We start from the raw sequence: 22,524 nt of genomic DNA, 5'->3' as shown, positions 1-22,524 counted from the left end.
TTCTTTTGAAGTGTATATGATTTTGGATAAATCTAGATCTTGTTCATATAACTTGCCGAGTGATTTCTCACTTGCCACAGGTTTGTGGTGTTGTCACTGATGAGTAGTATATGATGTATGTAATGCTGTCAGGTTTTATTACTGTGTACCTGTCTTGTCAGGTTATACATGTATATTGCTGTGTACCTGTTTATAAGCTGTATGTCAATGAATCATCAATAGATAACTTCGACATAGTTTGACATGATACAACATTCATGTTTGATATTCATCATGAATCACAGCAGTGAGGAATCAGGCCATGTGTGTATGGGGATGGAATTGAAATCAAATATAACCTGCTAGTAGAACATTGTATTAAATACAAAATGGGGCATTTTACATCAAATTGTTGTAATATCTCTACTTTAGCTATTTGTACTTGTATTTGAATAGGACTTCAACTTAGTCAATATTGCTGTTTTCCTTATTTTTTTCATTTCAAAAATTCCTAATGACAATTTTAACGACTTATCCTTCATCTTTTAAAAAATCAATAATTCATACACAATTTTAATTTTTTGTACACTTTTGCTGTGTTCATTTGTCTTTTGTAGAAAGTCTGTCATGACTCAATGAACTCTCCATTCTGGACCTTCCCCACTTGATATATCCCTTTAGTATATGGGCTGGAATGATATGCTATAGGCTGGCAGTTCATACCTGGTAAACTTCAGGGAAAGCCCAGATTTCAGCCCTTGTGATACTAAGTCCCGCTTGATTGCACAAGTTGTGGTATGTGTCACACTTTTGTGGTTGTCACTTGAAGGCCTTGATACAACACTTGCAGCTTGACAACCACATACATTTTTGTAGGGTATTTATATATAGCCACATTATTAGGCCTGTCCACATGGAGGGTTTTTTGCTGAAGCAACACAGTCCTAAAGTGAAAAGTTGGGGAAATCCACTGTGTGAACCGTCTCATGGATTCCAATCCCTAATAAAGTTTGGCCCAAATTTTCCCCAACAAATTTAGGGGATTTCACAATTTCCCTGAGTGATGCTCGAGTGGTCCCTAAGTGCTACCTCCATGTGAACGATACACTTGCAATTCTCGAGTGCTGGACTAACCTACAACCTTTTATTAATCAGTGGTGTGAGAGTTCAGCTCTTTAGCTGATTTCAGCTATTTTTATTGCCAAAATTTACACATTTTCTTTTATTTTCAGCCCAGAATTGGTGTTTTTACCCTGATTTTACGCTGTTTTTCAGATATTTTAAGTAATTTTCCTTGTTTTTGTCTGAGACCTCTCACACCCCTGATTAATTATATTTAATACGGCTCAATTGGCATCATCAGGCATTGCAAAACTCAAGGATTCCAGGCTGCAATTGAGTCGTGTGGACATGCACTCGGGGATTAACTTAAGAATGGCATTCTCGAACCCACCGATCCTTGAGAATTGTATGACTATCTGAACACAAACCATTGTGTTAAAGCAGAGAAGCAACAGTGGCCTCAAATTGATTGTCATGTTTGTTTTGGTTGTCAGTCATCAAGCATACTAATAACCTGTCAATCATCTTTAATTAATTAATCATAATATAGTGCAATCATAACTGTCTGTTACCACAACTGTGTCTATTAACCAGATCAAGGGCTCTATGACAGTGTGACTATGATATGACTGTGTGTATGATACATGTAAAAGATCAGGAAGGTTGTTTACCTCACTATTGTTTACTTTTTTAAATTTTAAAGTAGCAATATTGCAGTCTGATTGCCTTATCCAGACCTCTTTTTTGTCTTTTATATGTTTTTCTCTGTTTTCTGGCTGTGTGATCTTCTGATTTGGAAAACATCATTATGCTTTGACACCATGTAATTTCATTCCCTGAAGCATTTTAATAGGGTACATACATATGTACCAAGTTGCATTACCACACTCAAATACGGTGGCGTAGTGTCAGAGGGCATGTGCCCCCAATCAATCTCAAAATTGAGAAAATCCCATAGGAAAATTGCGTCAAAATGGCTTGTACACCCCCCATCAGACCCAGTGTGCCCCCCCCATCATGGTCGGTGCCCCCTCCCCCCAATATGATGACCCACGCTATACCAATGCTCAAATTTAGCATTGTCCGTTTATATAATGCCATACTGAATAAACTGTTTTTTACATTCAATGCAGAATTGCATATAATTAACTTATCAAGACTTCGGACTTCTGCGGCCAAAATGCTTGTCCCATCTATCAAAACAAACTAACATGTAAAAGAAAATATGCAAACGCAATGAATCTGATAATGGGAACACTGACTTGTAAAAACTAAGCTGAGAGATGTGAAGAGCCCATTAGTCCGAAGGGTCATTAGTCCAAAAAGGGTTAAAGTTAGGGTTTGGGCATTTTAGGTTAGGGTTAGGGATACAGTTAGGGTTATGGTTAGCATTATGGATGTTAGGGATGCAGTCCGCATTAGGTTTTCAACTTGGGAAGGGCTTTGAGACCAACTATAAAGCAATCAATGGAAAAAAAATCTCCTGCATGACAGTATACATCATAACGCATGTAGCTGATGGTATACAACGAGTATCCCAGCCACTGATTAAATTGATATGTGTACGTTGTGTGGTACATTGTAGAAGCCATAATGATAATTGATCAAATGTTTTTTCAACTTTCCATGTTGACTGCACATTGACACATTGAATAGGCTCAATCATGTATGTGATATTGCCACCACAATCATGAACATCCTTGACTATACTATTCCAGGGGAATTTGTTGGGAATATGAGGCAGGATAATGTGTGTGTTCCTGTTCTAACATGTACAGAACTAAACTTTTAAAAATTGCCAATGTGTACAGAATCACTTAAATGGACACCATAAATCGCAGGATATTATACCATGTGTCACCTTGTGTTTGGTAGTGGCATTCAGTGCTTTATGCAATTGCGCCACAAGCGTGTCGACAAAACGCCCTCGTTAGCATGAAGAGTTTTATCACAAAATGCAATAAATGCCATTTCTGAAATTTTTGATTTTAAAAAAGATCACCACCATACAGTACAAAATAACACCTTAATTTAATGTATTAAACTCCAAAGTATTCTTTTTGAGATATGGTCAAAAGTATTTGAATTTTGTTCATTTTGAATGATTCCTACTAAAAACAAAGAAGATTAATTGGCGTTTAGTTTCACCAAGTCTACAATAGTGGCTTCATCAGACTGGTCAAAAGTATCACATATTTTCTTACACTTTTCTTTATATTTTAGCAGTTTAATTTGCATCTGAAATTGGGAAATGGATATATCACATTTTGCGATGAAAACTCTACATATTCTGTGAAGAATTGGGATAATGTGTCGATTTGATGCTGTATGTGAGCATTGAAATATCATCACTACCAAACTTGAGGTGACTCAAGGATTGTTCAGTTTTAAAAAAGTCATATTTTGTTCAAAATTTCTTAAAATGTTGAAAATCACTTACAACATTGGCACACTGCCACTGAGATACAGAACCAAATTGTAGCAACTATTAATTTGAACCTCCAGCTTGTACTGTGGGACTTTCAAGGGAATCCCCTGCATAAGTCTTGTGATTTATCAATGCATGCTTGACATATTCTGAGCAATAGAGTATTCCCGGAATTTTCAATTCAATTGTAACTTAAACTCGTACCAATTGTTAGCCTGGAGGCTCAGATATGGATTGCATTCACTGTAGCCTGATATTGAACTTATCATAGAAATGAGTTCATTTTTAAATCATTTTGTTCACTTCATTTTGTGTGATATTTAGAAAGTCATTTGGGAGAAAAAAAATTCCATCAAGCTTAGAATTCGAAGCAACATTTATGCTATACAAGTACAATAATAGTACATATATGTTGCATTGACATTTATGTTCATTTATTTTATTCAATTTTTCCGATTGGTGAATGGTGACTAATGCAGTACAGTCAGAGATATAATGTATCTGTGACCTTTCTATTGTATTATGCATGAACACATAGGGATCACATTTGAAAGTGAGTTATAATAATTTTGGAAATTTTTTTATTAATTAGTACTTGCATATAAAAACAAACAATGTGGTGTAGATGTCTGCAAGAACAATGTGTTGAGCATACACAGACTTTCTTGGACATTTTTGAAACACATTGGCCAAAGATATATATTTGACAGGTTAGTTGTGCAGCCAAATGGTGCATTGAAAAGGGGGTGCTTTTAGCAGTTTTCACTTGAAAATTCTGTAGGGTGCTTATGGGGAGGGTTGCAAATAGACTGAATTAGGTACTCGTCTTAATACCTGAAGCAGTCATATTTATCGTAGTGTTTTTTTGGATCGGAAAATTGATTGCAAATATCAATCATTAGTGGCTAACATGCCCTGCCAGTTGACTTCAAGGTTAACTTTCTAGCGACATCACTACAGTACAGTGCTTGTCACTGAAGCAGTATAACCCTCAATAAAAGAAAGAATAAATAATAACAACTTTCTAGCGACACCGCCAGTGACGGGTACGACTGAATCGGTGGTAGCGTTGTACAATCACTACTGGCGTTTGATTCCAGTGCTAGCAAATTTTCTGTCACCCCCTGTGACTGCTACTAGGATATACATTTTTATAGCAGACTACAGTAATTATATGAAGTCTGCACAAAAAGTAACGCAGGTGTTATAAATATGCCTATAACTTCAGAACTAATAATTGTTTACACAATATTTCAACATAGAAAGAAGTATGCTTTATTCACATGCATTTTGATACCCCATTGTTCAAAAGTTGTTCAATACAGTAGTGCTTTAAAGTAAAATACCTGAATTTAAAAGTTGCAGTTTACAGCGATCAATGGTTATTATGTTTTACGCAGCATTGTAGCACATACAAAACCCTCCAATATCTTCGCCCTGACTTCAAATCAATACAAATAGCTGCAACTTTTAAATTCGGGTATTTTTCTTTAAAACACTGCTGTGTTTTTAATATTGAATAAAATCCAGGAATAAAATTGGACAAATAGGGTATCAAAATGCATGTAAATCCGTCTTTTTATGTTGAAATATTGTGAAAACAATTAGTTTTGAAGCGTATAGACGTATATTTATAACAGCTTTGTTACTTTGTGTGCAGACTATATTTCATTTATGGTACATGTATGGACACTGACACCTTATCTAACACATCACAGTGACCATTTTTGAAATTTTGAAAATTGAGTTACTACCATTAATACTAAACTGCTCAGTACCTAAAGTACCTAAATCTTACATTTCCATTTTTTATAACATCGATGTGAATTGAGATGAAAGCAAATAAACTGGACCTTAATCATCAGGGTATTAATGTTTATTACGAAAGTTGAATGAACTATCACAGAAAATGTCGAAAATTATTTGTAAAATTTTGTAAAAAAAATGAAAATATAATTACAATTCTAAAATAAAATTTTTTGTGCAGTCCCCTAATATTCATTGACACAATTACTAATCAAGCAAACAAAAAACAAAACATTCATTTTGCAAAATAGCAAGTAAAAAGGAAAGGTGAGCTTTTGAATGATGTTTGAAACTGCAAATTATATTACCCACAATATTTTACACAACGTTTGAAAATACTAGAGAACATCAGGTTTTGAGTCATCAATGTATTTCCCTATGTTTGTATATAGCGTGAGTCATGCAGACACTGCCTGGAATCTCCAGGCATTTACGCACACATGGTATATATACCAACACACTGTGTGTCATCTGATTAGTTCTGATCAATGTAGAGGCTGTATAGGTATTTCCCTGAAACACCTGTAGGGAGTACTGTAAGTGATAATTTTTCAGAATTAATTTTCACATTTTTCATATCCACATGCAGCTGCTGTGAAAGTAAAACTTGCATAAATATTCTGTCATGTATAAAGAGTATGCCTACCCTGCATAGACCTACATGTATATAAACCTACGTAGGTCTATTTATATCTGACCTATGTAGGAAACTTCAAAATTATAAATTTAAAAACAAGCAAAGTAGTTTACAATGCAAAAATTACTTTGGCAAAAGTTACCACTTTTCCAAGTAATGTAATGGAAATTTTCATGCAATTAATTTTTTTATTTTTTTATATATTTTTTTTATTCCTGTGCTTGGAACTGATGGAGGGAGAAAAGACATACATAATGAGCCATCAGTTCCCAACGATCATGAACAATAATTACATAATCAAAAATATTCTTTTTGAGCAACAGGTACAAAGAGAGACAGACGAGGCAAAGACTATGGACGAAGACAACTTGAACACTCACACTCATACAAAACATACAAAAGGACAGAAGACAAACAAGAAAAAAAAAGGATTCATATTCTACTCACACACTTAAAAAAAAATCTAGCCATGATATATACATAATATACATAATATGCAATTAATTTGTTGAGCTTTCCACATCCTGAACTGTTTCAAAATGTTTCAAAAAGCTTCCTTACATTGACTTTATAATTACATACACCAAATATAGACTAATTCCAATCAGCCGTCTACACTTCGCATGTACTGTGTATGCTTCGTAGTGACGACTGATTATCTTACAGCCAATATCATGACGGACTTCTGACAACTATTCAATGCGACTTCAGTTGTGCGCCGTAAGCGCTTGAATGACTAGCGGCGCCAGCGTATCAGCGTCGCTGTACCAGCGCCCGCTGTGACAAGATCGCGCTCTGAACTTCTAAAAACAACAAACTCGGTCAAAAGGTCAATTTGGACACAACTGCGCATGCTCTATGCCACAGGAATCCTGTTGCAAAATCCGTCACTTTTTTTCCACGTAGTTTTCTCAGTCGTCAATCCAGACGGTTGACGACTGAGGGCAGCAGTCTACACCAAATAAGGGGTACATTGTGATTTGTAAATTTTGGTGGTAGTAACTTTTATTATTTTGTCATCCTAGCATCCTCTTTTTATGACATTTTTCAGTAGATATCCACGAAAAAAGCTTATTTCCAAAATTTCAGTTGATTCCGATTTTGCGTTTATGCGAGTTATGCATGATTATGTGTATTACACTGCTCCATAGACAATGTGTTGTAATTTCGTTCTGGTATACCAGAACGAAATTAAAATTTCATGATATCTTTGCTAAACGAATTAATCTGCAAGAAATATAAACATTATGTAGCCAGAGGTTCCCAGTGATATAAATATCTCAACTTTTTTTGAGAAAAGTGGGGGGATGAGGCTATGGATCACGAAATGCCCTTTTAAAATATGAAAAGCGTAAATGTGATATAATAAATTGTGATATGAAACAGATGTGAGAAATTCTAGTTTTCAACTTTTTTTAAACAAAGCTTGAAACATGGCACTTTCAGTGAAACAAACAACTTAGAGATATAAAAATGTGGAATATAATTTGAGTTGACATTGGATTTGTATCGGAACTTACATCACCTGTATTAGTTAACCCCATTGTATATTAACTGACATTTAATACTAACAGAGGGGAAAATACCATGTATGCATGTCATACTTGAATATGGGGAATTAGCTAAAATTAGCTAAAAGTGGGACACTTGGACCTTCTTTCTTCGGGTTTATAAATCTAATTGCATATCAATATTTAATTAAATTTAGCTTAGATTAAAAAATGGTGCATGGTAAAGCCCAATGCATAAGTGTGAGAGCATCTTGCCTTTTCAGCCTGAGTGACCTAATAATAATATAATAATGTTCACTAGGGTTTTGTTATAGCAGGAATTATGCTGGCTCCATTGGACTTGCTTTAGGGTATATCTTCTAGTAACTTCTTTGTATATACTGATCAACTTCCCTTGATGAGATAACAATCTTATGGTGCTTCTTGAATGATATTAAAACATGGTTACATACTGTAATAAGATACTGTGCTTGTGACGTTTATTGAATACCATGAAAAGCAAAGAATTTATATATCATCTTTACAAAATAATGATAATTTGGGTGTTAAGAAATAACTGCAAAATGTGATTCTTTTGAGTGTTCATTACATTCGGCTTGCTACACCATAAATGATCAGCACCAGCACCACAGAGGAATACATAATCATTGGAAACATTTTCATGAATTTATGTGGATTTCAATTTTCATCTTCCTCGTCAAGCAATGCTGCTGTATACGACAAAGGAGCATAATATAATATGTATTGGTATATGGTCGAATCCAACCAAAAGTGTCCACGGGCCAAAAATAAAAGTCCGAAATAAAAATGTCTCCACAATTTTTTCCTTTTGCCGATTGATTGATGACATATTGGCCTTATAGGAACCAAAAGTGCCATTACTAATCTTGAAAAATAAATCCAGGACGTGTGATAGTAAATGTGATATCAAAACCCAATGTTACCTACGAATACCACTAGGATGCTTTCACTATCGCAATACTAATCAACCTAAAACAAATGGAATATTCCCATTAACGCTTTTTTTCATGTAATGTAGACCACAGGGTGTCAGGAAAATGCTAACTCAACCAGAAAATATTTGTTTTTATTTTTATAACGCGATCAATATGATCTTAGTCAATTTATGCTAGTTTATTTTTGAAAATGAAGTTTAGGTCAGTTTCTGTATTCTATTTATCAAATGAGTATGAATCAATTTACACATGGTATAAGAACGAGTATGATATATGTTTTCAAGAATATTAGGAATTATACACATACACCTAACGCTTTATACAATGAAAAGGTGAAGAAACCCGGGTATTCGTAGGTAACATGAGCGATTTAACAATATCTATATTGAGTTTATAGGTTTAAATTTTGCTATTATGGTAATGAATTCATAAAATGGTAGTTTTAGATCTCTTTCAGATGGTACGTCCAAATGAATAAATGCTATTACCTTAGATCAAAATTTTTGATGCTTTTAGCAAGATTTTGACCACTTCATTTTGATATACAAGTAGTTAATCAGCAATTTTACATAATAAATAATTGTTGAATGAATCCGTATATGGGTAATAATATTGTCCTGGGGTACCACTTAAAGTTTTTGACAATTAATTTCGATTGGTAGGGACACTTCATTACACATGTCATGTATTATGCTGTATTCGTAAGTAACATTTCAGTATTTGTAGGTAAGAATTAGACTTTTGGTGGATATCGCAATCAAAACTTCATTTTATAAAGCACTTTGAATGTATTATTTTCTTTATGTGCGCTTATTGATACTTTAGACCCTATCATGTAATAATAATGTCGGTTCACAGCGGTTGAAAGAGGATTGAAGTAAGAAACAAAGGCACTAAAGTGACTTTAATTTGCTTAATTGCACCCAGATCGCTTAAAACCGTTATTGCAGACTTGTGAAGTCCATCTTGGAGTCAGTTACGTCTTGTGGCCTTTCGTTTGAGGGCAACTACAATTAGCTTTATACCAGGGTCCATCAATGTGTTGTCTGTCTAAATCATGAGACAATGAGAACAGTCGTTTTTTCCATGGTATTCGTAGGTAACCTTAGCGAAAACGTCAAAAGTTACCTTCGAATAAATCAATTTGGACACAAATTACTAAGAAACCAGAAGGTCGGTAAACATTTAAAATGAAGCACACATGACAGTTGACAAATCCAAGTATTTATCCCCTTCTAATCTTCTTTGAATCTGATTTTTCTTTCAAATGAGCAGACCGTCGTCTATTTCAGTACATATTTTTCACCAATTAAGCCGTATTCAGTTTTGCATGGTGGGCATGTATGTGAATTCGCAACTTTCATTGACATATGATTTGATAGCAAACATACAGGCCTTCGTTATGTACCAATATGGGCATTGGCATGAATGGCGGTGTTTCAATAATACTGTCATGATGTCAAAGTGTATTCGTAGGTAACATTCGGTTACCGAAATTTACCTACGAATACTTGCTTTTATTGTTGACATCTCAGAAATATTTAAACGCAGGTTATTGAAACTTGGTAGAAATAAAGAGTGTATTACCCTGCACCTATTGCTTAACTATTGTTTACTATTCTCTCACTTTGTGGAAATGGCACAGCTTTTAACATGTATTCGGAGGTAATGCATATTTTTTACCAAACCTACCTTTGTGCCATTTAGAATTTCTGGCAGCTAAACACAATAATAAAGATGTCCGAATGCAATGCATTTCAGTATTGGACATATCAAAGCTTGTATCAATTACGAATTTATTAGTGATTTCCATTTTTTAAAAAAAAAAAAAAAAAATATGAAAAATTGTATTCGTAGGTAATGAGTGTGATCGGAATCCGTCCCTCACGTGAGGGACGGACATCAATAGATTAATTGCTGTGTTTAATTAACCCTTGTTAAAATTTATTCCTTTAAGTTAGGTTAATATATAACCCTTCAACCAATAGTTATTTCATGCATGAAAATGTTGGCACATGTGCATCAATTATTTCATTATACAAAATTTTCACGTGTGAGGGACGGAAATCAATAGAATAAGCAATCACCACCATTAGTTACATCTTCAAGTTTTCTATTGAAACTTATACACATGTTTAATCAATATATACTTTTCATGAAAGAGTAATGTTCCATCTCTCCAAAAATTAAGAAATTTGACTCAGTTTGTTTTCAAGGCGTCTATGAAGCGGGTCCAAAGTTTATGTGAGGGACGGACATTTTCTATGTGAGGGACGGACAAAATGTTACAAAATTTCAAATTTGGCAAGATTTCTCCAAATCCAGCACTAATGCTATCCTTGACATCTAAATGAAATGCAGTTGTCAAAATAATTCAAGTTCAGTGGAAATATCATATGATTATACCCGTAAATACTTGTGTGAGGGACGGACAGCTTGTCTGTGAGGGACGGACATATGATGGCCTAAATATCTTATTCAGTGTGTATTTCACTTTTAATTTCAAATTACACAGAAGTTTTACTTCATGCTGTTTGTTTTCAATACCCAATTGTAGTTTTACTGATAAAGAAGCAGTAATTTACAATAATATTAATTTTAATAAGTTGGTGTGAGGGACGGACAGACCCTCTTTTTTAGCAATAGGACCTTCAATTCCAAAAATTTGGGAGCATGACCTTCTGGGATAGGCCTGAATTTGTTTTAGACAGACTCTCTGACTGGGTAGAAGAATTGGGTTTAATATTTGGTGGCCAAATATTTTCACTCAACATACATTGGTACCTGTACATCCAAAATAAGTTGGTGTGAGGGACGGACATGTCGATCCCTTAATTAATTAAGGACTAATAACTCTTAGATTTAAAGATTGGTAATTTTAGTTTCTTTATCTCTAGTAAGGTGAGCACTAATATTGATAGATAGGGTGTATGCTATTTTAATTCCTTAGAATATTTCTCAGAGAAACAACTTTTTTGGATTTTTATCCGTGAGGGACGGACAAAATTTCTAGCATTTACATTCCATGACCTCCAACTCTCTTCTGAAAGACATCTAATTAAAAATCTCATTGATATTTCATGTGGCAGGGGTTGCACTATTGATATGTAAACAAAAATATTTTTACTGAACATACATTGGTACCTGTACATCCAAGATAAGTTAGTGTGAGGGACGGACATGTCCGTCCGTCACATTAATTAAGGATTAATAACTCTTAGATTTAAAGATTGGGAATTTTAGTTTCTTTATCTCTAGTAAGGTGAGCACTAATATTGATAGATAGGGTATATGCTAATTTAATTCCTTGAAATGTTTCTCAGAGAAAAAACTTTTTTGGATTTTTATCTGTGAGGGACGGACAAAATTTCTAGGGTTCACCTTCCATGACCCCTCCTATCTTCTGGACGACATCCAATAAAAAATCTCATTGATATTTCCTGTACGCAAGGGTTGTACTAATAATCTGTAAACAAAAATTGACAATAGCATATAATCTCTTCCTAAGAGAAGTATTTTCATAATAATGCAACATAGTGTCCGTCCCTCATGCTACAAATAATGCACGCAACTTTAGCGGCACGGAAAACACAAAATTTGCGACAAATTTTTCTTTTTTCTTTTAGATTATTAAAATATAATCCTTTCCACCAAATTAAAACCATTCTTTATGGAAATTTGAATAAATCCTATTTTTTCACCAAATGTTACCTAATTTCCGATCACACTCTAATGTAAAAAATACCACTAAAAAAATATCACAAAAATTCATAATTATGTACAAATATGTGAAAAATTGAACAGGCAATCTTTGAATACACACCTTTCAGGAAATCAATTTAGATTCAATCCAATGACTTCTTTTCATAACTGATTTAGATGTTTTTAAAAAATACTTTAAGAAATATTTTGAAAAAATGGGTAAAAATAGCATGTTTTGGGGTCTCTGTGTCTAAGTTTTTCACAGAAGGGGGTCTTATTATATATGGCGCGAAGCGTATGATCAAGGCGAATAAACACAATACAAAAACGAATGCCAATTGATTAATACTTTTAAGTTATGGCCCTGAACATGCCGTGTACACTTTTCGTTGGATTCGACCATATACATGTAGATGGGTTGAATAAATGCCTTCTGTTGACACTTGCTTAAATTAGTAGGTACTGACAGTGCTCATATCCTTAGTATAGTGTAGTTATCACAAGAACTGGGGCATGAAATACATGTATGAGGGTGAGGCCGGGGGATGGGTACCTTTATGTCAAGGTGGATTGGCTGAAGTATTTTGTCCATGTGGGAAAAAATATTTTAAAGAAGTATTTTACTGTTTCGCCTACTGGTGTTTGGAAAAAATGTCTGAAGAAAATTCAAATAATACTCTTATCTTTAAGGGGTACTACACCCTGTGGTAAATTTAGACTATTTTGCATTTTTCTCAAAAATAATAACACACTGGTAACAAAAGTTATGTATATTATTGGGGCAAGGAATCCAATTACTACACTGAAATTTCAGTGACTCAAGACAAGCGGTTCAGTATATATGAAAATGAGGTACATCCTAGCTGTACCTTATTTCTTATCATACATGTAAATAACAAACCGCTTGTTGTGGGACACTGAAATTCCAGTGTAGTAATTGGATTCCTTGCCCCTATAATATACATAACTTTTGTTACCAGTGTGTTTTTAGTTTTTGAGAAAAATGCAAAATAGACACACATTTATTGAGGGGTGTAGTACCCCCTTAATTTGATTTACCTTTTATCTTTTTTTATGAAAAGTCACCTGTTTTCCTGTTTTTGACACCTTAATTGAGGACATCTCGTAATAACCTGCCACTGGAAACCTACCCTTTGAATTATTTGTTTAAAACTGAGATGATATCCACTTTTCCTGGCACAGGAACACAGACTGTTTTCTTGCCAAGGCAGGAATTGACAAAAATCTTATTATTCAATGCATATTCATTTTGATTCATACTTAAAGCCATATTATAACATTTGCTGAGGAGAACACCCTCAATAGTTTTTCAAAATTCTGTTTTTTACATGATTATATTGTACTTTATTAAACTAACATACGCTGAAAAAATCAAGACTGTAGTTTTGTCATAATCCCAGATTTTGAATAAAACGCCGGATTCAGCGTTTTATTATTACGATGGAAATATTAGTCGAACGCGTACACATATTGACAACACAGTGCGTGCATTAAATGCGGGATGGATATACACATCAATGGATAGTACCGTAACATAACCGACGGAGTGATACACATTGGCAACATCGGCGCTGGTAGTAAATTCCAATTTTCTTTGCTTTACCTTGGTTGTTTGGCTCAAAATTAAAAGGGGACATATCTGATAATAAAAGCTAACATTTTATGGCAAAGAAATACTTATCTATTTGGAATGAAAATGTTATAATATTGCTTTAAAAAGTGGTGCAATTTACTTTTCATAATTTCAGAGCAGAGGTGGAGGGATCAATATTTAATTTTTAAATTAAAAGACAACCACCATGTAGTAAATGTTTTAGTATTGATTTAATAACATAAACTATTCAGGTTTGTCTGGTTCAGTCGCTAATGTGCTAAAAACTGAAATTTTCCCGACATTGCAATCTTTTTACCTTGTAAGATATGTGTTAAATAATATGGGTGGAACAACCAGGGGAAAAACTAGCCTCTACTTCACCTGGTGCAAGCCCAGTACAACATTTGTCCCATTCAGTTCAGTTATATATCTGAAAAAGAAACAGTGGCGTAGTGTGGGTCATCACATGGGGGGGGGGCACCGACCATGATTGGGGGGCAGGGGCACCGGGTCTGATTGGAGGGGGGCACAAGTTGTTTTTGGCAATTTTCCTATGGGATTTTTTAAAATTTCAGATCGATTAGGGGGCAAGTGCCCCTATGACGCTACGCCACTCAAAAGAAAGACTTAAGAGTAGGGTGTTAACTAACCCCTGCTTGGCCCATATGTTCAAACGATTGCTCTGTGTGGAAACACACTTGTGTCCTGATGGGACCAGGCTCACACAAAATGTTCAAGCCCGGCTAAAAAGCTATGCTGGCCTACGTAGAAAGAGAAGTGAGAAACAGACTGTGGTTCTAGTTGGTATTCTTTAAGATTAGTAGGATTCCTTGGAGTAATGCAACCTTCCTGACAAATATCAAACACATTATTTACAAGATTTTTGTATATTGTTTTCTTTTCACCTGCAGGTTGTGAGTGCATTGCATTATTTACAAACAGAATTGAAAGTAATGCATCGGGACGTGAAGCCATCCAATATACTACTCAATCTCAATGGTCAGGTCAAGATGTGCGACTTTGGCATCAGTGGTCAGCTAGTCAACTCACTAGCCAAAACATTAGAGGCTGGCAGCAGGCCGTATATGGCAGTAAGTAATTGGTATAATTTGTTTCACACGGATTTGGAATACCTCACAGCCGTTTATTATGACCACTTTTATCTAAGGCGGCCTCAATTTAAGGCATACTGATAGATATTAATGTCAACTGTACCTGTCTACAATCTACATATATATACAAATAGGCAATCATGGCGCTACAAGTTCATTAATAAAAAAAAGTTCTGGTAAATCACAGGGATAAATTGATAGGTACAGCTTGCATAAAATCAGTACTTAAGCCTTAAATTGAGGGCGCCCTAGAAAGAAGTATGTCACGCTTGGGCGGTAAACGATTGTGACCTGTTTTTGTTCTTGTTGTTCTTTTTTGTGGTGTAACCTTGACATTGATTAAGAGGCACCAAACTTGATTGAGTGGGACTGTCTCTTTATCAGCAATTTTCAAACAGATTTGTCAATATTTTCATTGGGAGGGACACATATCCCACATTATCCGGGTCTATGGTGTATGCCACTGGTGCTGTGAGGAAAAGATCAATAATACAATTATGTTAAGTCTGTTCTCTTTCCTATATTTAACCTTTTCCAAAAACTCATTTGTGATAGATAATGGATCTATTATATAAAAGCAACCCATTTTGAATTGCAATGCAGCCAAAGACAAAATTCAATTTGATATAAGTACCCATCAGTTGATAACTTGGCCAAATAACCAAAAATAACGACTTTCAATGGCTGACATAATTCATTGTAATTTGCACTCAGCTGCACTTACATCAGAATACAGTTTAGACTACCTAAAATAGTCTCAGCTAAATTGTGTTTCAGTTTCTTTTCTGCCTCACTCTTGCAAATGCTCACACACTCACTCACTCACTCTTTCTCCACACACACTGGGTATTCCAGTTGAAATCTATAAACCTTTATGGAAGACATGACCTTAATCTTCCACACAGGGAGTGTGAATTTCAAATGAGGTTACGGGTGACTCCATTTGAAATCTACACCCCAAGTGTGGTAGATTAAGGTCATGTCTTCCATAGTGGATGTACATTTGTATATGGAATACCCCATTCCCACCCTCTCTCTGTCTCTCTCACTTGCTTGCTGCCTCAACAATACTAGAAACATTTTAGAAATAATTGATTCAATTTTGATGGCATGCAACTACGTCAAAATGTACATGTAGCATTTCTTAATATGTGTTATAAATCTAATAGTACATGCAAGTCAAAATTTATAATACATCAGACTCAATTTGTTGATCTAAGTCGCCATAACATATGATATCTTTAGCATAGTGTCAGTAGTGTTTACTGTATGCAGACTTGATGTAAACATTACAACTTGTCATCAACTGGCAATTGTGTAATGGAGCATGTGATAGTGATAGTGATAGCAAGATGTTAATAAATTATCGTCTCTGATTATAATGCACATTATGTGATGCGAAGAAGCTTTTGAGTTGGTTATGGTGCAGTATCAGGTTTCATCATTTTATTTATGAATGGCCCATTCAGTGATTTGCTCATTCGGAAAATCATAAAAATCATCCACATTTAGTTCTTTGCACCTTTTGTTAGTGGCAAAGATAACTAAAGGTGGGAGGGTTTGAAACCACTTCACATAATAACATCACATATTTTGCAAAACTGTGGATCAAATTTCTTTCATTATATTGCTTTTTTTTTCACCACAGCCTGAAAGAATAGATCCTGATATAACGAGGGCAGCCAAAGGATACGATGTCAAGTCAGATGTCTGGAGCTTAGGAATCACAATGGTAAGCTTAAGGAAAGAATCCATTGAAAGTTGGTGTCTTTGACCCACTTTAAAATAGACATTACACTGCTATTCATTGTTCAGCCTAAAGTGGGCAGTTCATTACCCTGTTCACACCAGACAATTCCTTCATTCAATAAATCAGTGCTTCAATGCTTATATGACAATGGGCTATTCCAGGTGAAATCCATGCACCCCTTATGGAAGACATGACCTTATTCTTCCATGCAATGAGAGCAAATTTCAAATTGGGTTACCTGAATGGGTGACTCTACTTGAAATCTGTGTAGGAGATTAAGGTCATGTCTTTCATAGGGGTAGACATGATCACATTTTGAACATGTGAGGGTGGGCTTCATTAAGCTTACTTGTGATCCAAGATCCTGTCTTAACTGTGTAATCCAATAGGAAAATGAAGAAAATTTGGATTTTGACCCTTAAAACTCCAACCTAGCATGATTTTTAGAAAATCTGCATTTGAATAATATTTGATACTATCAAGTAATGAAAGCCACATTTCATGAAACATTTGCGAAAGGTTTGTAAAATGGCCCTTCGTGCTCAAAAATTTAGCCATAAAATACATACACACATGTTATGACATAGGAAGCCATTGATAATGCTGGGACACACAATTTGGCCCATTTTGGGACATTCAGGCGAGCATACTTTTCCTCATAACATTGCCAATTATAGGCCTACATACATGATTGACCCCTCATTTTTTAAGTTAAATGATTCTCTTTTTAATGAAAGCAATTTTAGATGAATTTATTAAATTTCAAAATTTTATGAACATGCCTAATAGGGGTGCATGGATTTCAACTGGAATACCGTAAAAACTTGATAGTTAGCATATGTGCTTACTATCGAGCATTTTTGAAAACATGAAATTGTACCAAAAGTCTGGCGCTTTACCAACTGAGCTAATGGGGTTGAGATACACATTTGCAGGTTACTTGTTCGTATATAACTATGTGTATCGACGATTGCTCAAAACCCTTTACACTTTTGTGGATGGGGCTCTTCATATTTGTAGGTTTTAAAAGCGCTCGATAGTAAGCACATATGCTAACTATCGAGTTTTTACAGTAGCCCAGTGTAGATTGATGAGTTTGCTCTGCAAGTTCTGATTAGTGATGCGCGACACAAATGAACAACATATTTAACACAAACCTGATTGGGAGCTTCCTATATCTCTAATCCTCTAATGATATATTCGTCTTGGATCAGACACAAAATGAAATCCTTTCAAAGTAAACAAATAACTGTTCTGTTTTCCTCTTCAGTTTGAACTTGCAACAAATGTCTTCCCATATGAGAAGTGGAGTACACCCTTCGATCAATTACGCCAGGTCGTCAAAGAAGATGCGCCGCATCTAAATGACGAAGAATTCTCGGCAGAACTAGTAGACTTTGTAGATCAATGGTAAGCTTAAAATGATAATTACTCTAAGAATTGTTAGACATTTTGACAATATAGAAAAAAAGCCTTTTTTTTTTTTTTTTTTGGTGGCAAAGATTATTTTGCCATGCATCCTGCAAACTTGATTTAAAGTATGTGATCAATAGCATTACACATGTAATGTTGTTGCAAGGATAGTGCACGCATATACACCAGGCACAAAAAAAGTAACTCGTCAGTTATATTCATCCTTGCTGTTCAATAACTTGATAATTTTGGATTATTCTGAAATATACATTTTGTTAATTGGACTTTTCTTTCTCATTTGATACCCTGTTAAGTGAACATTGAGCAAGAATTGACCAAGATATGCGCCTCAAACTCTCAAACCCCAAAATGAAAAGTTGCAATTTTAAAGATTCAATTGTGCCTGTTACACTGTGTGCTTTATTGATTGGCCTGTGGTGCTTGTGTGCAATACAACGATGCGTTCCCATTGAAAACCGTTGAAAATGCAACTTTTCTTTTTGGGGTTTGAGACTTTGGAGGCGCATATCTTGGTCAATTCTTGTTCGTTTTTCACGAACAGGGTGTCAAATGAGAAAGCAAAGTCCAATTAACAAAATGTATATTTCAGAATAATCCCAAATTATCAAGTTATTGAACAGCAAGGATGAATATAACTGACGAGTTTCTTTTTGTGCCTGGTGTAGATGCAAATTGTAGTTCGGTTTGGAGCATTTGCCAACAAACTGTGGGATAAATTACGGGTTCATTCATATATTTTCATGAATAAATGGTTGTTTATGCCCGAGGGGCTGCTTGCAGCCAGAGGGCATAAACAACCATTTAGTCATCATGAAAATATATGAATGAACCTGTTCATACATACCAGAACATTTTTGTGATTCTTATTTCATCAAAATAATAACAAAAAACTACAAGTAGCGTTATTAAAAATCATGATTTTCCTTGCATTTTCCGTACCTGGCGATTGCACATCCAGGACACTGGGCATGAACGTTGTTTATGCTCGCCTCTCAACCAATCACGCACGCTGTTACGTAGCGTGTATGTATGAATACTATTTTTCTCCCCATGCGTGACAAACCAATAGGGCAGATTTACCATATTGCGTTGCACATACGGTGATGAGTATGGACTCTCTGGGTCTAATCTCTTTAATTGTTTTACAAACTTTTTGTGTGTTACCCTCTTTGAGTGTGTTGCATATAGTGACTGAAACGCTAGAGAAAAAAAAATGTATTTTTAAATAAGTTATATAATATATCCCCATTGAAGGTGCCCAGATGGGTCTGTATTTGTTGCATTACAATTATGTGAAAACTTTGATAAAATTATGCACAAAAATGGTGAAATATATTATGTCTATCGTATGTCCATTTGATACATTATTAACAGGCATGAGAATTTTCCTGCTTTTACAGGATTTCCTACTTTTTTGTGGTCCAAATTTCTGCACTTTCTTTCAATTTCAGCCCGTTTTTGGCCTTTTTTAGGCTCATTTCATGAGCTTTTTCAGGCTGGTGTATATCTGTGTATATAAGTGCAAATTGACTGTGATGCTTTATTAACATTACATCGCCTCATCTAATAACATTTGTCTTTTTTTTAAATTTCACAGCCTAAAGAAGAACTTCAAGGAAAGGCTGTCATATCCAAGACTACTAGTAAGTAAATTATCTGTATTGGAAACATAAGTAATGGCTATTCCATTTAAAACCCACCCTCTCCCTGTGTTAGATTTAGCTAAAGTCTTCCACAGAAGGAGTATGGGTTTCATATAGTATAGACAATTGGGTAACTTCCATTTGAAGTACTCACTCCAAAAGATATAAGTGGGTAGTTTCAAAGTAATTATCCCTGGCCGATTCCATTTGAAAAATATACTCCCTCTATTTCCATTCATTTATGCTCGTTCGCCGAATTTTGCGATGCATCGCTCATCGCTTTTGCATTTATACTTATCACGGTGCTAGTGATTGCAGACGACAATTAAAATGTTCTAAATGCCACAAAATACATTTTTAGAACATCCATTGCTGTCAATAATTATTGGTTTGAATTATTTCATCACCTAAAGTTAATAATTGAGAAAGGTAAATTAATTAGCAAAATAATAGATCCAGTTGGTTGGAAATGATCTGTTGATGCATTCATGTGTCAAGCAACATCTTTCACTAGTTGAGATTTCTTCAACTTGCAAAAGCAACATCGTTTTTGCCTCAGCGATTTGTATTGATTCATCTGCTTGATGCTCTGAAAACAGAAATAAACACTGAGCATGCATGAGAATCTCTTTTCTGCAAAATTGATCGAGTATAGACGAATCCAAGGAGCCAAGTCATGGTCAGGATTTGGTCGGACATCTTTGGGTAGCCGCTAGCACCAACCTGGTGTTTTGAGTGTCCAATTGTGCAAATAAAAGCCGCCTAACACCTTGAGAAGATGCAAGGACGAGGAGGGTTAATAGAATAATAGCTAATAATGTATATAATGGAGATAATTCCGCAGGTAATCCCGTACATAGTCCTTTTGTTCGCAAGTACATCAATGCATAGATACCGCGTGTAGTTAATCCGATTATTATGTCACTTCACTTTTGTCTGCCTGTGTTTTCGCGGAAGGTGTAAAACGGGTGATGGAATGCAGTTTAAAATTTCCGCCAAGGCCGAATCATTTCACATTTTGAGTGCATTGTAGCCGACGGCTACCAAACTAAAGGCTGCTAGTCAGGTGTAGGAATGCGTGAATTTGGATTCCTCTATAAATTCAGCTTTAGAAATCAAGCCTGTCGTGAACCAGATACAAATCACTGCAGACTCAGTAAAACACTTGACTAGGCAAACCAGTGAACAAATGTCTCAGAGCTGCTCTGCACATTAAATTTGCTCTTGCTCTGACCTAAAATTGTTTTTTTGCATATACAAAATATTATTTAAAATGTTTTATTCTCTAAGCTCTAGGGGGAATTCATGTCCATGACTCTTAGGAATTTATTTTGCATTTTCATGTTATATATGCCAAGACATTCCCAAAAAGTTTGGGTAAAATAAAAAAATATATATTAATATATATAACATGAAAATGCAAAGTGAATTTCTAAAAGAGTCATTCACACGTACCAGTCTTACCCCCTGCCTGCTTAAATAAATAAATAAATAAATAATTTCAAATATTTTTAATGATAACATTATATCAATAGTAAATGAAAAATTTATTAATAGGTCAGAGTTTAATGTGTCCCAAAACTGTCCCTCAATAAGAATATGTAGGCCTATTACCGATGTCGCTTATTTTTATTTTTTCAGAAACACGATTACATCACAAAACATCAGGACGCAGTTGGCAATGAAGAATTATCTGCCTTTGCAATAGATGTCGTGGGACCTCCTGGACCTCCATCATCACAGAACCCAAACAGTTGAAATTCTGCCAAATACTTGTACTATAGTATGCAATCAGAGGTGTAAAATATCATCATGATGTAAAAATAAGGCTAGGCTTCCAGCAAAACAGTTATATGAGGCTTGAGACGGTCCTATTTGCAATAGCTGCCAGAGATTGTATTTTTAGATGTGTATCATAGATTAATAACACAAAGATTGGAATTTCCTGTGTCTGCATCGTCGTTTGCGATGTGTTCAAACCTCCTCATGTGAAGATACAACTTGTCAGCATGTACACTCATCAGTGGCGTAGATTTCTTTTTGACATTGGGGGGGATGGTGTTGAAAAAAATTCTTGAAGAATATTGAATCCAGCACCTTTTGGCGACAGAATAAGTTGATGTTACAAATGCGCGCAAAGCTCGCGAAAAATTTTGCTATTTTGAAGCTAAACTGATGAAATATGGTGCAAAAGTTGAATAAATGTCTTGAAAAAATTTGCACTTTTGGGGCTAAAATGGGCAAATGTGAGATAAATTTGGTCAGAAACCTATAATTCAGGCGTCAACATTGGGGGGATGATTGTATGGAGCACCCCCCCCGGGATCTACGCCTATGACACTCATACTACTTTCAGTTTGCAAAAGCACTCTGCCCTTGTCGTCAATCCCCCTGTGCTACCTTTCGAAGTATGATGTGTACAATATAGAATGCAGAAATTATATATGGCAGCTATTACAGATAGGGCCCTCTTTCACCAACTCCTCCTTATGTATCAAACCTTCAGGTTTTGTCAAATGGTTGACTCCTAATGTGAAATGATCAAGAGAGATGGGCAGAGAGATTAGGTTGGGAGATTGCATACTCTGGGAGAGTATGTACTCTGCCATGTTTGAGTGTCGATAAATGTTGTTGGTACGCAGTTTGGGTCCCTGTGCAAGACAATTCAATCCAATACACACAGGGACTTTATGGCGTCTGGACTCTCTGGTCGAATTTCTTGATCGTCTATCAGTAAAATCAATTGTCAGATATAGTCCAAAGTGTTCAACTTTTTTGTAATTCATCATTGTCTGCATCATGAAAATATCCACATCTCAGGAATTGGGCTGTTACAGTTTAAATCCATACACCCCCTGTGGACATAACCTTAATCTTCCACACAAGGAG

At 35.3% G+C, this 22,524-nt stretch overlaps 1 protein-coding gene across 1 annotated transcript in view; it reads left to right on the top strand.

Annotated features, from left to right (window-relative positions):
- The window catches only part of LOC140164267 (dual specificity mitogen-activated protein kinase kinase 6-like), a 39,317-nt gene extending 17,491 nt beyond the window's left edge, over positions 1 to 21,826 (top strand). The window contains exons 7-11 of the mRNA XM_072187535.1: positions 14,608 to 14,787; positions 16,457 to 16,540; positions 17,829 to 17,968; positions 19,590 to 19,635; positions 21,277 to 21,826. Coding sequence (XP_072043636.1) covers positions 14,608 to 14,787; positions 16,457 to 16,540; positions 17,829 to 17,968; positions 19,590 to 19,635; positions 21,277 to 21,393 — 567 coding nt within the window. The 3' untranslated portion in view covers positions 21,394 to 21,826. The remainder of the gene's footprint in view (positions 1 to 14,607; positions 14,788 to 16,456; positions 16,541 to 17,828; positions 17,969 to 19,589; positions 19,636 to 21,276) is intronic.
- Positions 21,827 to 22,524: the final 698 nt, after the last annotated feature.

This window comes from Amphiura filiformis, chromosome 11, assembly GCF_039555335.1.
Source record: "Amphiura filiformis chromosome 11, Afil_fr2py, whole genome shotgun sequence".
Taxonomy (NCBI): Eukaryota; Metazoa; Echinodermata; class Ophiuroidea; order Amphilepidida; family Amphiuridae; genus Amphiura; species Amphiura filiformis.
This window is presented reverse-complemented; position numbering and strand designations above follow the sequence as displayed.